Here is a 13386-nt window from a genome sequence, read left to right on the forward strand (position 1 = left end):
GCCTCCCTTTTCTGTATTCCAAATTCTTATCAATTACTCAGCAAATCTTCCCTTATTTTAATTTAAATTTAATCTAATCTTCCTTATTCTCCTTGTCTTAACCCTTGCTAATAGTAACCGTTTACTTTCCAGTCCAACATCATTCTAACTTTCATTAACTTTGTGATATTTCTTTAAATAGTCCTTGAATTTTTTCCATTCTTCTTGCGCTGCTTCTCTTCCCTGGTTTCGGATTCTGCTCGTCATTTCTGCCAAGCCCATGTAGTCTATCACCTTCATCTGCCATTCTTCCAGTGTGGGTAGCTCTTGCGTCTTCCAGTACTTCGCAATGAGTATTCTAGCTGCTGTTGTAGCATACATAAAGAAAGTTATATCCGTCTTTAACACCCCTTGGCCGACAATACCCAAGAGAAAGGCCTCTGGTTTCTTGGAGAAAGTATATTTAAATACCTTTTTAAGTTCATTATAGATCACTTCCCAGAATGCCTTAATCTTCGGGCAAGTCCACCAAAGATGAAAAAATGTACCTTCAGTTTCTTTACATTTCCAACATTTATTGTCAGGCAAATGGTAAATCTTTGCAAGCTTGACTGGGGTTATGTACCACCTATATATCATTTTCATAATATTTTCTCTTAAGGCATTACATGCCGTAAATTTCATCCCGGTGGTCCACAACTTTTCCCAATCAGCAAACAAAATATTATGACCAATGTCCTGAGCCCATTTAATCATGGCTGATTTAACCGTTTCATCTTGTGTATTCCATTTCAGCAGCAAATTGTACATTTTTGACAAGTTCTTAGTACTGGGTTCTAACAGTTCTGTCTCCAGTTTTGATTTTTCCACCTGGAAGCCAATTTTACTGTCCAGTTTAAACGCTTCATTTATTTGATGATAGTGCAACCAATCTCTCACCTTCCCTTTTAATTTCTCAAAACTCTGCAATCTCAGTTTGTCCCCTTCCTTTTCCAAAATTTCCCAGTATCTTGGCCACTTGGACTCCATATTTAACTTTTTAACTGCCTTAGCTTCCATTGGCGACAGCCACCTTGGAGTTTTATTTTCCAGCAAGTCTTTATATCTAACCCAGACATTTAATAGTGCTTTTCTGACAATATGATTTTTAAAACTTTTGTGTGCTTTAACCTTGTCATACCACAAATATGCATGCCACCCAAAAATATTGTTAAAACCTTCCAGATCCAAAATGTCTGTGTTTTCAAAAAGCAGCCATTCTTTCAGCCAGCAGAAAGCTGCCGCTTCATAGTACAATTTAAAGTCTGGCAGGGCAAACCCCCCTCTTTCCTAACCCTCTGCCTTTTTGGTTGGTTAGGTTGATCAATGGGAGGTGGCTGGGGAGTGATGGAAGATAATAATAATAATAATAATAATAATAATAATAATAATAATAATAATATTTATACCCCACCCATCTGGCTGGGCTTCCCCAGCCACTCTGGGCGACTTCCAAAAAAATATTAAAATACCATAATACCTCAAACATTTAAAGCTTCTCTAAACAGGGCTGCCTTCAGATGTCTTCTAAAAGTCTGTAGTTGTTCTCTTTGACATCTGGTGGGAGGGCGTTCCACAGGGAGTGATGGAAGATAGAGATGTGACTTTTAAATATTTAACTAAACGTCAAGTGGTCAGTGAACCCAGCCAGTGTTGGCTGTGATTTTGGGCAGCAACCGCAATCCTCCCGCAAAGGACGCAGCAAAGGCAGGAGTTTTTGCTCACAAGCCTCGATTCTTATTTCGTGATTTTTTTGAGTTTTCGAGCACTTAAAAAATGCAGCGCGCCTGTATGCCAGCCAGTCAACAGAGAGCAATGCAGTTTTAGACGCAACTGAATTCTGAACCTGGGAGGGATCAGAGCTAGGAGTTTCTGTGCTGCATTTCCAAGCCAGAAACGCAAACCAACCTCACCTGCCAACCTGCAATACGGATAACGGACTGCACTGCAAGGCTGCTGGTAAGCTATTTATTTCTCTGCCGCAACTCGGAACGGTCTGCATTTGGCATTAAAAATGTAGCATTGCCGGAGGTTTATTATTTCCCCTCCCACGAACATTTCTCGCGAAATATAGGGCTAGGAAAAGCGTGCCCCAGCTTGGGTCTGGGCTAGCTTCTGCCTGACCGCAGCGACGCTAAAATCCCGATTAAAAATTAATAATACAGATTTATTTATTTTTTAATCAACTCCATGGGGAAATCTGGCAGATGCGAACCCGGAAGCTCCTTATGGATGCACTGATCTATACTTTTTTCCTATCTCTGCCGGGGGATGCCCGGGTGCGAGGCGGTTCCGGGTTGCCGCCCTTGGCTCCGCCCCCTCCGCTGCCGCCTCGGCGCGCGACGCCCCCGCGGTCCTAAAGGTGACCATCTCTGCAAATTCGTTTCCCTTGCGCTCTTGCCAATGGCGGCGGCGGCGCCCGGCGTGACGGAGCGCTACTTCACCCGCTGGTACAAACCCGGTAAAGTTGCAACAGCAGAAGCGCCGCGGAAGCTCTGTCTCGGGTCGGTGGCTCCCCGAGCGTCCTTTTCTCCGGCTGCAAGTCCAGCCCAAAGCAGAATTTGCAACCGTAGATGGGGGATTTGCAGCCATGGTTGGGGATGGTGGGATTTTTATTTGAAATTTGTGAAACCCCGCTTGATTGCAAACAAAACAAAACACCAAACAAAGCTCAAAGCGGTTTGCAAAAAGATAAATATGGATCCGGCGCAAAGGAGGGTTTGCAACAGAGATGGGGGTCGGGGGTCGCATTTGCAGACATGATAAGGGGTGCTGGTGGGTTTTTTTTTAAATTTATGAACCCCCGCTTGACTGGGGGGGAAAGCCCCTCCAAAGCAAAAAAGATGAAACAATAAAATCGAGAAAAAATGGTAAGCCCTGCTTTAAAGCATGGGAAAGTTAAAATACAAAAATAGATTAAAACTGCCTCGATTGAAGCATCTTGGGTAAAAGGTAAAGGGACCCCTGACCATTAGGTCCAGTCGTCACCGACTCTGGGGTTGCAGCGCTCATCTCGTTTTATTGGCCAAGGGAGCCGGTGTACAGCTTCTGGGTCATGTGGCCTAAGCCGCTTCTGGCGAACCAGAGCAGTGCACAGAAACGCCGTTTACCTTCCCGCTGGAGTGGTACCTATTGATCTACTTGCACTTTGACATGCTTTCGAACTGCTAGGTTGGCAGGAGCAGGGACCGAGCAACGGGAGCTCACCCCCTTGCGGGGATTCGAACCGCCAACCTTCTGATCGGCAAGCCCTAGGCTCTGTGGTTTAACCCACAGCGCCACCCGCGTCCTTTAGCATCTGGATAGGATTGCCTTAAAGGGGGGTGTTTTTAAGCAGGCAGCAAAAAGGCTATGCAGCAAAGATGCCTGGCTCCATCTCAATAGGCAGGGAGTTCCAAAGTTCAGGCACTGCCGCACCATATGATACGAGTTCCACTCCCAACATCTGGAGGACTGCAAGTCCCCCATCCCTGCTTTATAGGATGCATAGACACACATGCACACTAGTACAGCAGTAACTGATTCACTCTCTGATTTTCTAAGTCATTTTGGGTTGCCTCTGGAAAGAGAAGGTAAAGGTAAAGGGACCCCTCACCATTAGGACCAGTTGTGGCCGACTCTGGGGTTGCGGTGCTCATCTCGCTTTATTGGCCGAGGGAGCCGGCGTACAGCTTCCGGGTCATGTGGCCAGCATGACTAAGCCGCTTCTGGCAAACCAGAGTAGTGCACGGAAACACCATTTACCTTCCCGCCAGAGCGGTACCTATTTATCTACTTGCACTTTGACGTGCTTTCGAACTGCTAGGTTGGCAGGAGCAGGGACCGAGCAACAGGAGCTCACCCCTTCATGGGGATTTGAACTGCCGACCTTCTGATCGGCAAGTCCTAGGCTCTGTGGTTTAACCCACAGCGCCACCTGCATCCTCGGGCAAGAGAAAGCGGCTAACAAATTTAGTGACTAGGAATAGTAATTTATGTAATTGGAACTGCAGCAGCACATGGCCTTGGGCTGGCCTCATCCAGACCCACCTCTTCCACAGCCAATCCCACTTACTCTGAAATGAAGACTTACATCGTGATCCCACGATTCCCATTATGTTACTGATTTGTTTATTACGCATCCTTCAGCCCATAGTCCCTGGGCTGGTTGCAGCATTAAAAACAATATAAGACACATAACGCCCATTCCGTGTTTGCAAGAACTTGATTGTTTAGTGTGGCAGTGTCTACCCTTTGGAACTCCCTGCTTATTGAACTCAAGAAGGTGCCTTTTTGGCACCTGCTAAGAGCATTCCTTTTGGGGCCTACCCAGCTGCTTACGAGGTTGCGGTAATTTTAATGTTTTAGCTTTTCTCTGTTTTAAAGTAGGGTTGCGAAATTTTCTTGATTTTACTGTTTTACCTTTGGTAAATCGCTTTGAGGTTGTTCTTTTTTTTTAACAATCATTTTTTAATAAATTAAACATTTTATGAAATTAAAAGCAAAAGGATTGTAGCAGAACTGTATGCAATTGCATTTCTTGAAATTAATCCCTTCTCAACCAGGCTTTAGCCTTGCCACACTTGCCTCCCCTGCTATAGAAACATAAATGGTCAGCATCTTGGGCCAAGAAGTGCATTTACATAATTTCAACTAATTTCACCCAACCTCACCTCTGCATGTTTTTTTGGCTGGAAAGTTATTTATTTGATGGTTAATTCCCTCCTCCACAGATGTCAAAGGTAATCCATGCGAGGACCATTGCATATTGCAGCATTCTAACAGGTAAGCTTTTTTGCAGCCCATTTATTTGCATGTTAACTTGGAACTGCTTTTGTGTTCAGTGGGGGGGGTGTCACTCCAAGCAAGTGAGCGCAGGATTTGCTCAATAGGTCTTACTTATTAAGAGATCCTTGCCTCAACATTGAGGCAGTTGAGATTAGCTGCAGTCAGGCGCACATCTAAGAGATGGTGCAATTGATCTACGTTGTATTGTTTTAAATAAGATGTGCATTAACTTACTGATTCGCAGCCAGCGCTGGATTGAGGCCTTTTAGGGCAAAAACTTGCTCTTATGAACAGAAGTGATAGGCTTACTACACATAAGAATTTTTGCAGCTTAATTGAGCCGGATACACCCTGTAACTTTAAAATGTTTCCCTACCTAATTTTTGTACTGGTTATTTTTTGTACTTTTGGAAAACTGTTTTGAGAAGGCTTCTGGCTTTGTCGAAGTAACTCATCCATAAGAAAGCGGGACTTCCCAAAGCAACATAAATTACTGTATTCAGCAATTTCCCTAGCAGTTGGCTCTAGAGGAGAAGTCCAAGCAGTTCATTGTCCTAACCTCTTTTCTTGTAGAATCTGTGTTGTCACTCTCGCAGAGGCTCATCCTCTTCTTCAAAAAGGAAAATCCATTGAGAGGATTAGTTACCAGATCAGTGCCAACTGCAGCAGGCTGCAAAATAAAGTTTCTGGGAAGTCTAAACGGGTATGTCTCATTCCATTTTTTAACTTGTGATTGTCTAGTAAGAATTCTTTTTTTAAAAAAAAAACACCGATTCTGCTGGACTTAGAGGAGGAACAGTTTTAAAAATATTGTTATCTGTAAGGGGGCTATCGGTACTTGCAGAGAGGGGTTTACATGGTATAGACTAAAATAGTATGTGCCTATCGTTGGCAAATGTATTTATGAAGCTATTTTGTTTGTAAGAAGCCCATCTTCCCCGTTTTCCTAGTGACCTGCGGTGCTTGCTTCCTCTTGTGACTTAGGGGAGATTAGATTGCATTAAGAAGAGGGTCTCTGTCTGTCGGTATGATCCATCATACTTTAATTCCCTCCCATATTCTTGCTAGAAGGAGAACCAGGCTGCCAGTTACTAAATGCCCGTTCAGGTTTACTGAAACAAAGTCAGGGCCTAGAGCCTAGAGCAAACTTTTTCAGCAGGGGGCCAGTCCACTGTCCCTCAGACCTTGTGGGGGGCCGGACTATATTTTGAAGGGAAAAAAAGAAAATGAACCAATTCTTATGCCCCACAAATAACCTAGAGATGAATTTTAAATAAAAGGACACATTCTACTCATGTAAAAACACCAGGCAGGCCCCACAAATAACCCAGAGATGCATTTTAAATAAAAGGACACATTCTACTCATGTAAAAATACGCTGATTCCCGCACCGTCCGCGGGCGAGATTGAGAAGGCGATTGAGCCAGATCGCGCCCCGGGCCTTAGGTTGCCTACCCATGCTCTAAACCTCTCTATCTTCTCACAAAACCCTCTCCAAACCACATCCTCCACCAGTCCTGCTCCATTTCAACTTCAATTGTTTTGACCTGGCTAGACTTCGTCCTTGAAGTGTGATGATGTCTTCTGCTTATCTTGAGAGGGGTGTGTGTGAAAATCTATGGAGCCAGAATGCAGCATACTATACAAGGAATGAGACACATCCATTGCTGTTTTGTCTACTGTCTCCACAAACCACAAGTTGCTTGCAGAGACCACAGAAGATGGCCCCCTTCCCCCCCCCCCATTTCTAATCCTGGTGTCAATTGACTTGGCCACCACTGTAAGCATTTCTCTGAAGGAGAAGGGGGTCATCAGCAAAAATCATGTTATCATTCCTCCCCATCCCCAAGGCTTAATGTCAGGTTACAATAGATGTAAGTTTATACTGGCAGCCTAATGGGTTTCACTAAGGACCCTGGATCTGAACATGGGTTTCCTTGCATTCAAAATCTAATGCCTATCAGTTTTGTCCACATTAAGGAAGGAAACGGCATCTTGCTTAATTTAGAAGTTTTTTGTTCAGAACAATAAAACAAGGTCCCTGGACTTTTACTGCTGGCAGTGAAAGCTGCCAGGCTCTTGCAGTTTCCTTTTCTCAGAGTCTTAATTTGTATAACCTCTGTTTCCCCCCAGGGTGCTCAGTTCCTAACAGAACTTTCCCCTTTGTGCCGAATTTTCTGCTCAGATGGAGAAGAGTATACCATATATAGGTAAGCAGGAGACCTTTGTTTACCTTGCGTTGCTTCTACCATTCGAGAGTTTACTAAACTGGAAATTCTTTGCAGCTGTATAAGAGGGAGATTGATAGAGGTGAATGAAAACATTCTGGACAGTCCAAATCTGCTGCAAGCCAAGGTCAGAATTTTAAGCTAGCTCTTAGCCCTTCTCTTACTTCTGCATTCTCTCTCTTACTTTTTGTCTCACTTCTCATGTTTTCCCCTCTAGCCTTCCACAGATGGGTACATAGCAGTTGTATTGCCAAAGTTTGAAGAAAGTAAAAGCATAACTCAGGGACTTTTGACGCGGAAAGAATACGAAGATGTTTTGTCAAAACGCTTTAATTCCGTTTCTTGATAAGATGCACAGAATGAGAACTCGGCATTTCATTAGCAGACGCATGAACTGAGCGAGACTGCTTCCAGTATACCCCACAATAAAGTGACTTATCCGCTTTCGTACTTAACGCAGAAAGGAGAACTGAATAAAAACGCTTTGAATTTCAAATAGCAACAGGTCTGAGAATTTGTTCTTTTTCAGCGCAAGCAAGCAATTTTTTAAAAAAGCACTTTGAAGGTTCTTTTATTAACAAGCTGTCAACTGAGTACTTAAATCTCCAGTGATATCAGTGGAACTTCAAGAGAACTTAACTTTGACTGTGGCATTTAAAGGGGGAATGCCAAAATACAACCGTGTTTCCAGTATCAACAGAAGTTTTGTTTACCTATAGTTTATCATTTCACCCTCTACTTTATGAAGTGAAGACTAAATCTTGACAGAGTGGCATCTATCTACCATTAACAAGTTTGTTATTTGGAAGAGTTTAATGTTGAAATGTACACCTGAGCGAAATATTGTGGATGGTAGCTAATGCAATGACTAGACACTCACTATCTAATATGGCCTTTTCAGACACATGTTAATTTGAGTGGGATGCTTAACCTTTCTCCTTACTTGCCCCTTTTCTACACAACCAGCTTTTTGCCTCCGTTGAGAGTTCGGGATAGGACTGGCGTTGCAGAAGAAAAGAGGCAAGCAGGTGATAAGGACAGAAAATAAATGGTGGGGAAGCCCTTATTCCATACTTTGCACATCAGAGTAAAATGAGATTGGGAATTCTCTTTTTGCCATTAAGTGTCTAATTTTTATCCTAAGGTAAGAGAATAAAAAGGAGCAATTAACCATAGCCACATCAGTCATTGCCTAAGTTTCTCAGGTTTGCAGGACTCTAAATAGGGGTTGAATAATAGCGAGACTTCAGACCAGAGCACTTCAGTAACTACAGCAAACATACATACATACATCTCAAACAAGAATGAAGAATGTTTAGTTTCTACAAAACAAGTAATGCCCTCTTTGTAGTGACTGGTTTTAACAGCTACAACTTACTTCCAAGTGGAATTATATAACCTCTGTTAGCTACCTAAAACTGAAGGATCAAATTTTACACTTAAAGCTGCAGTCCTAAGCTTACTCACTAGGGAGGGAAATCTCCCTAAACTCCCTGGGAGATATTTCTGATAAAATTGCTCAGAGCATACGACACAAATTTTACTGACTCTGTGTGAGCGTACTATAAAAACAAACAAGACAAACACAAGCTCTTAACTAGTTGGCTTCATCAGCACTAACGAAAACCTTTATTTTTAGCCTTGTAAGTTGGTAAATTTGGTGTTCTTTTTTTAAAAAAAGAGTGAGGTTTTCAGAAGGCTTTTATCCTTAAAGCTTTCTTGTAACTAACAAATGCTTTCAGAAGAGGTCAGCAGCTTCGGGACCTTGGGACCAAATCTTGCCCCTAAAGAGAGTATGCCTGCCTCTTTCCCCTCCTCCTCTCAAGGTAAAAGTGGGATCTGTGGCAACAGAACTTGTTTGCAGGTCACTTTAGGAGGGAGGGGGATAGATTCTAGTCCCATCTTTTACTCCCTTTTCAAAAACACTCTTCCACAATACCTATTTTCAGACCAGGGTCCTTAGTGGTGACCATTAAACAAACAACAAAATACCAGTAGTACCCGCCCCCCCATGTAGCATATCAAAAGACTATCCAGTTCATGTGCATAAAGATCTATAGCAGCATCTTTGGGGTTGTAGAGTAAGACATTCATAAATGCACGGGATTACAAAAATAGCGGTACATATTAATAGTGAACAAAAAACGTATTCATTTTACAAAAATATGCAGCCATTTAAAGCTGTGTGTTGCTTTTGTTAACTGCCAAGTACCGTGACATCTATTAGATGTGAAAAGGTTACAAGAGCTTTTTCTATCCTGGTTTCACCTTTCTCAAAAGAAAGCAATTAGGAGAGGCTTAGTGTACAAACTCTCGTATGGAAATCTTTTTGTTCCCAAAAAGCGCCTTAGAACGGTTTGTTCTCCAAAACACTGAGGTATGCTACGTGTTGTTCCAAGGATTTTATCCCAAAGGCTTCTGTTCTTCCAACCAGGCCACCACTTTCTCTTGCTACGGTCTGCAGGCCATTTTCCCTCCAGGGATGATGGGCTCTAAGGTAGTCATTTCCTCCTCTGTGCTGCAATAAACGTAATTTATAAATACAAGTTGTTGCTCCATCCAGAAATGGGTTCATTTTGCTACATTTAGATGATGTGCGGATGCCCACTCACCTTTCTTAGTAACCTGCAGCTAAGCGGAAGAACCTGGGCCAGCAGATCGAGAATATACTTTGCTTTGTGAATGCACGCGTCCACCTAAACACAGAGTAAATCTGGGCATCACCAAAGAGTTCATGAAACGCCGCCTGTGCAAATTGCTTTCGCACTTTTATCAAAGACATTTATTAGTGGCTCAAACTCCGCTACAATTTCTTCCCTCCACCGTCACCTTTTAAGGATAACGAGCGCAATCCAGGAGGAAGTTCTCCTGCACAAGCCTTAATTCAAGGAACAAGAATCACGTGAAGACATGCATGGTCCCTACTCTCTTAAACTGCTCTCTTGCAGGCTGGATTAAAAGGCTTTAATCAAAGAACTGGCTTTCAAGCAATGAACTGGTCACATTTTTTCAATGCCTTAAAGGTGATTTTTGTTTTGTTTTTGGCGAGTCCTTAAAAAGGTAACCTCTCTCTTTTAAAAAATGCACAAATTTAAGACAGCCCACCATTTATTATTACTTTTGAGAAAGGAAATCAGGCACCTTTGTTTTCTTTACGGTTGGGAAGCAAGCAATATGCTGAATACATGAAGACAATTCATGGTATCTGTGTTACATTAGACATGCTTTTAAAACGGGCCTGAGCATACATTCTACAAGGTGCTGATGGGGTAACAAGATTTGTGCTTGCTTTTTAAAAATCTGGGACCCCTATTTCTTTGTTGGAACAAGGGAACTTTTTGGAGCACCACATTTGTTCCCAGAAGACCGGTGACTTGTCTGGCTACGATTTGTTTTTAACTGTCACCGTATAATTGTAAAGTGGCCTCCCAAGTTGAGACCCGGCTAATTTTAGCGACATAATAGCACCATACAACCTCTGCCTGCTCTATTCAACACACAGAACTAAATAATATGTGTGATCCTCAACATTAGTCATACTCAAAGCAGGCTTACTGATTTCACTGAGTCTACTCTCAGCATGACTAACACTAGGTTTTCTTCCTTCGACTACAGAAAAGAGAAAATTGAAAAAGCAAGTTCATTTGGCAAAACTCTCTTTAAAATTTATTAAGAAGCTTACCTTTGTGAAAGTTGCAGTTTTACCCTGAACAGGGGTTTTGGCTGTTACCTGAAGCTGCTGATAAGCAGGGACCATTTTGTCAATCTCCTGTAGAACCAATGGCTTGTCGTCATCTTCCAGCTGAAACAAACACATAGATGCCTCTAAGATAGGAGCATAGCTGTCAAGTGTCCCTTATTTGAAGGGACAGTCCCTTATTCCAGTGCCATGTCCTGCTGCTGTCCCTTATTGATGGATGTCCCTTAAATGTCCCTTAAATGATGTCCCTTAAATTTCAGAGGAAGCAGCTCCTCTCCCTCCCTCCCTGCCGGCCAGGGAGGAGGGAGGCTCCAACTGTTTTGCTTGGCTGTATTGCTCACCCAATAAGAAGTCTAAGAACGACTGGGGGGGGGGGAGCTTGCATGCCTTGTGTGTGGCTAGTTAATGAAAGCTGAGGGGCGTTTTGAATGCTGGACGCCATTTTGTTGCACGTGCTGCTGCAAACTTTGCAGTGCAAAGCCAGGCCGGGGAGCCATCTTAAGTTGAGGCTGCATAGGCCTTGTGGTGCATGTGATTCAGATTCTATTCAGTTGAACCTCTGATTACAAAGTTGGTTGGACAGTGTTCTCGAAGCTACCAGCATGAGTTTGACCAGACTGCAGGAGGACAGGAAGACTGGAGTGCCTGGAACAGGTGAGGCTGCAGGTCCCTTATTTTGGCTGCTGGTCCCTTATTTTCAAGGCTGTTGGTCCCTTATTTTCAAATCTGTAAGTTGACAGCTATGGATAGGAGAGCTAAACATGACAGAATTTATATAAGGGGAAAAGACTAGAAACCAGGCATGGAAGCATCAAGAACAGAAATTTTTAAACGCAACTTTTTTTTCATATTTGGAATTTGTACGGTACCTGATTAGAAAACGCAAGGAGAGCCGAGGCGAACTTTAGTCCTTCTGCAGCAAAGGCCTAAGACAGAAAGGGGAGAGGTTACATGCAAACGTAAAGAACAGTCAACACGAGACGAGGGAAAATCCTACTCTCAGCAACAGACCTAAAAACCTGTTGGTGATTGAACAAGTCAAATTCAGCTCAAAAGGAATACACTTTAAAATACTGTTGTTTAAGAGAGACAGCTCACTTAAAATAAATACACTGGTGTAAGAGTGTGTGTGTATTTAATAATACATCCACTGGCTGTCTGCAATCCCCTCCCTTTTCCTTGTAGCCTATCCTGACCTGCAGACTCGAAAAGACCTGCTCCGAGAGAGAAATGGAGGCACAGGTATATCCAGGGTCACATGTCCATAGTTTGAACGATATATATATATGGGAGGCAACACAGCAATATTCTTACTGTCTCCCACCAGAATAAAACTGGGAGGAAAGATTAAAAATCAGCTTGGGGGTGAATGAAGCAAGCCCCACTTCTCTTCTCCGCTCCAAAAATTAAAATCAATACACAGTTCACATATACGGAAATCCTTTTTAAAACAAAAAACAAAAAACCCTCAAGATACATACAAATGTACTTATTAGATTTCCCCCACCTATAAATGATACCTAAGAGGAATAAGGTTTAGGGAAAATATTAACCTAGACAAAAAGTGCTATATTCATTAGGCAACCCAAAGGCCCCATGATTTAATTGCTCGGTGTTTTTGCTAACAGAACCTCACGTTGTTCCAGGAATTAATTAAAACATTTTGCTGACAGCATCTTGAAAGTAGTTTGCGAACTCTCTTTTGGTTGTTCATTACCTCTGACTGCTGAAATAAATCCTGAGTGGTTTTCAGCAGCCCTTCCCCTCTAAAGAAAAGAGAGAGAGAGAGAAATAATAATGATAATAACAATTCCAACACACTAAAGACTGTTTAATCTACAAAACCCTGTGATTAGGGCTCTGGAGGGCTGGGACAGAGAAGCTGAAGATTTTGTGCAGAGGTGGGCAACTTGTGGTCCTCCAGGTGTTGGATTGCAACTCTCACTATTCCTGGCTGGAACTGATTGGAGTTCTAAGTCCGACAACTTCTGGAGTTTCCCTATCTGTGCTTGAGTGGCCCAGAAAAGGCTCTGCTAAGGACAGAACAGCTCAATCTCTCGGCTCTGCTCCAGACTTGGGCATCGCTTTGGCTGAAGATACAGGAGCACAGTGGGTTTTTTTTATCAAAACATCCCTCACGACATGAGAACGAGCCGTCTTTGCTTTAACTACATCAAGGTTGCTTAACTTGAAGGTGCAAAGTAAGATTTCAACTAAGAAGAGTTTGGACTTGATATCCCACCTTTCACTACCCTTTAAGGAGTCTCAAAGCGGCTAACAATCTCCTTTTCCCTTCCTCCCCCACAACAAACACTCTGTGAGGTGAGTGGAGCTGAGAGACTTCAGAGAAGTGTGACTAGCCCAAGGTCACCCAGCAGCTGCATGTGGAGGAGCGGGGAATCGAACCCGGTTCACCAGATTACGAGTCCACCACTCTTAACCACTACACCGCACTGGCTCTCAACTAAGATTGAAACATGGAAGGCCAGTGTAATGAGGTTTTTTTTTTTTTTTTAAAAAAGTTTTTTCTGTCTTGCTAGTGCTCAGAAGAGGAAAGAGCAGTGACCGTAAATGCCAGCCACATACTTCTCAAACTCTGCTAATGGCTGCCTTCTCCAGGATACAAAACGAAGTACACACAAGTGGGGATGGGGGTCAGCAAGACAAGCTTTC

At 42.9% G+C, this 13386-nt stretch overlaps 2 protein-coding genes across 3 annotated transcripts in view; one reads left to right on the plus strand and one right to left on the minus strand.

The window, feature by feature from the left end:
- The first annotated feature begins 2331 nt into the window (after window positions 1-2331).
- On the plus strand, window positions 2332-7515 carry ABITRAM (actin binding transcription modulator). Its single transcript, XM_083624799.1, has 6 exons — window positions 2332-2479; window positions 4731-4782; window positions 5359-5488; window positions 6919-6995; window positions 7071-7140; window positions 7231-7515. The coding sequence occupies exons 1-6, from the start codon at window positions 2422-2424 to the stop codon at window positions 7357-7359; spliced, it is 516 nt and encodes a 171-aa protein (XP_083480925.1). The 5' UTR covers window positions 2332-2421; the 3' UTR covers window positions 7360-7515.
- The window catches only part of CTNNAL1 (catenin alpha like 1), a 56580-nt gene continuing 50521 nt past the window's right edge, over window positions 7328-13386 (minus strand). Inside the window, exons 15-19 of one of the 2 annotated variants that reach the window (XM_083624628.1) lie at window positions 12431-12479; window positions 11583-11639; window positions 10696-10815; window positions 9626-9709; window positions 7328-9526 (exon numbers count right to left, since the gene is read on the minus strand). In XM_083624628.1, coding sequence (XP_083480754.1) covers window positions 9515-9526; window positions 9626-9709; window positions 10696-10815; window positions 11583-11639; window positions 12431-12479 — 322 coding nt within the window. In that variant the 3' untranslated portion in view covers window positions 7328-9514. Of the gene's footprint in view, window positions 9532-9625; window positions 9710-10695; window positions 10816-11582; window positions 11640-12430; window positions 12480-13386 lie in introns of both variants that reach the window. The other variant, XM_083624627.1, reaches the window with a different exon arrangement.

This window comes from Podarcis filfolensis (assembly GCF_964270895.1).
Source record: "Podarcis filfolensis genome assembly, chromosome: 7".
Lineage (NCBI taxonomy): Eukaryota > Metazoa > Chordata > Lepidosauria > Squamata > Lacertidae > Podarcis > Podarcis filfolensis.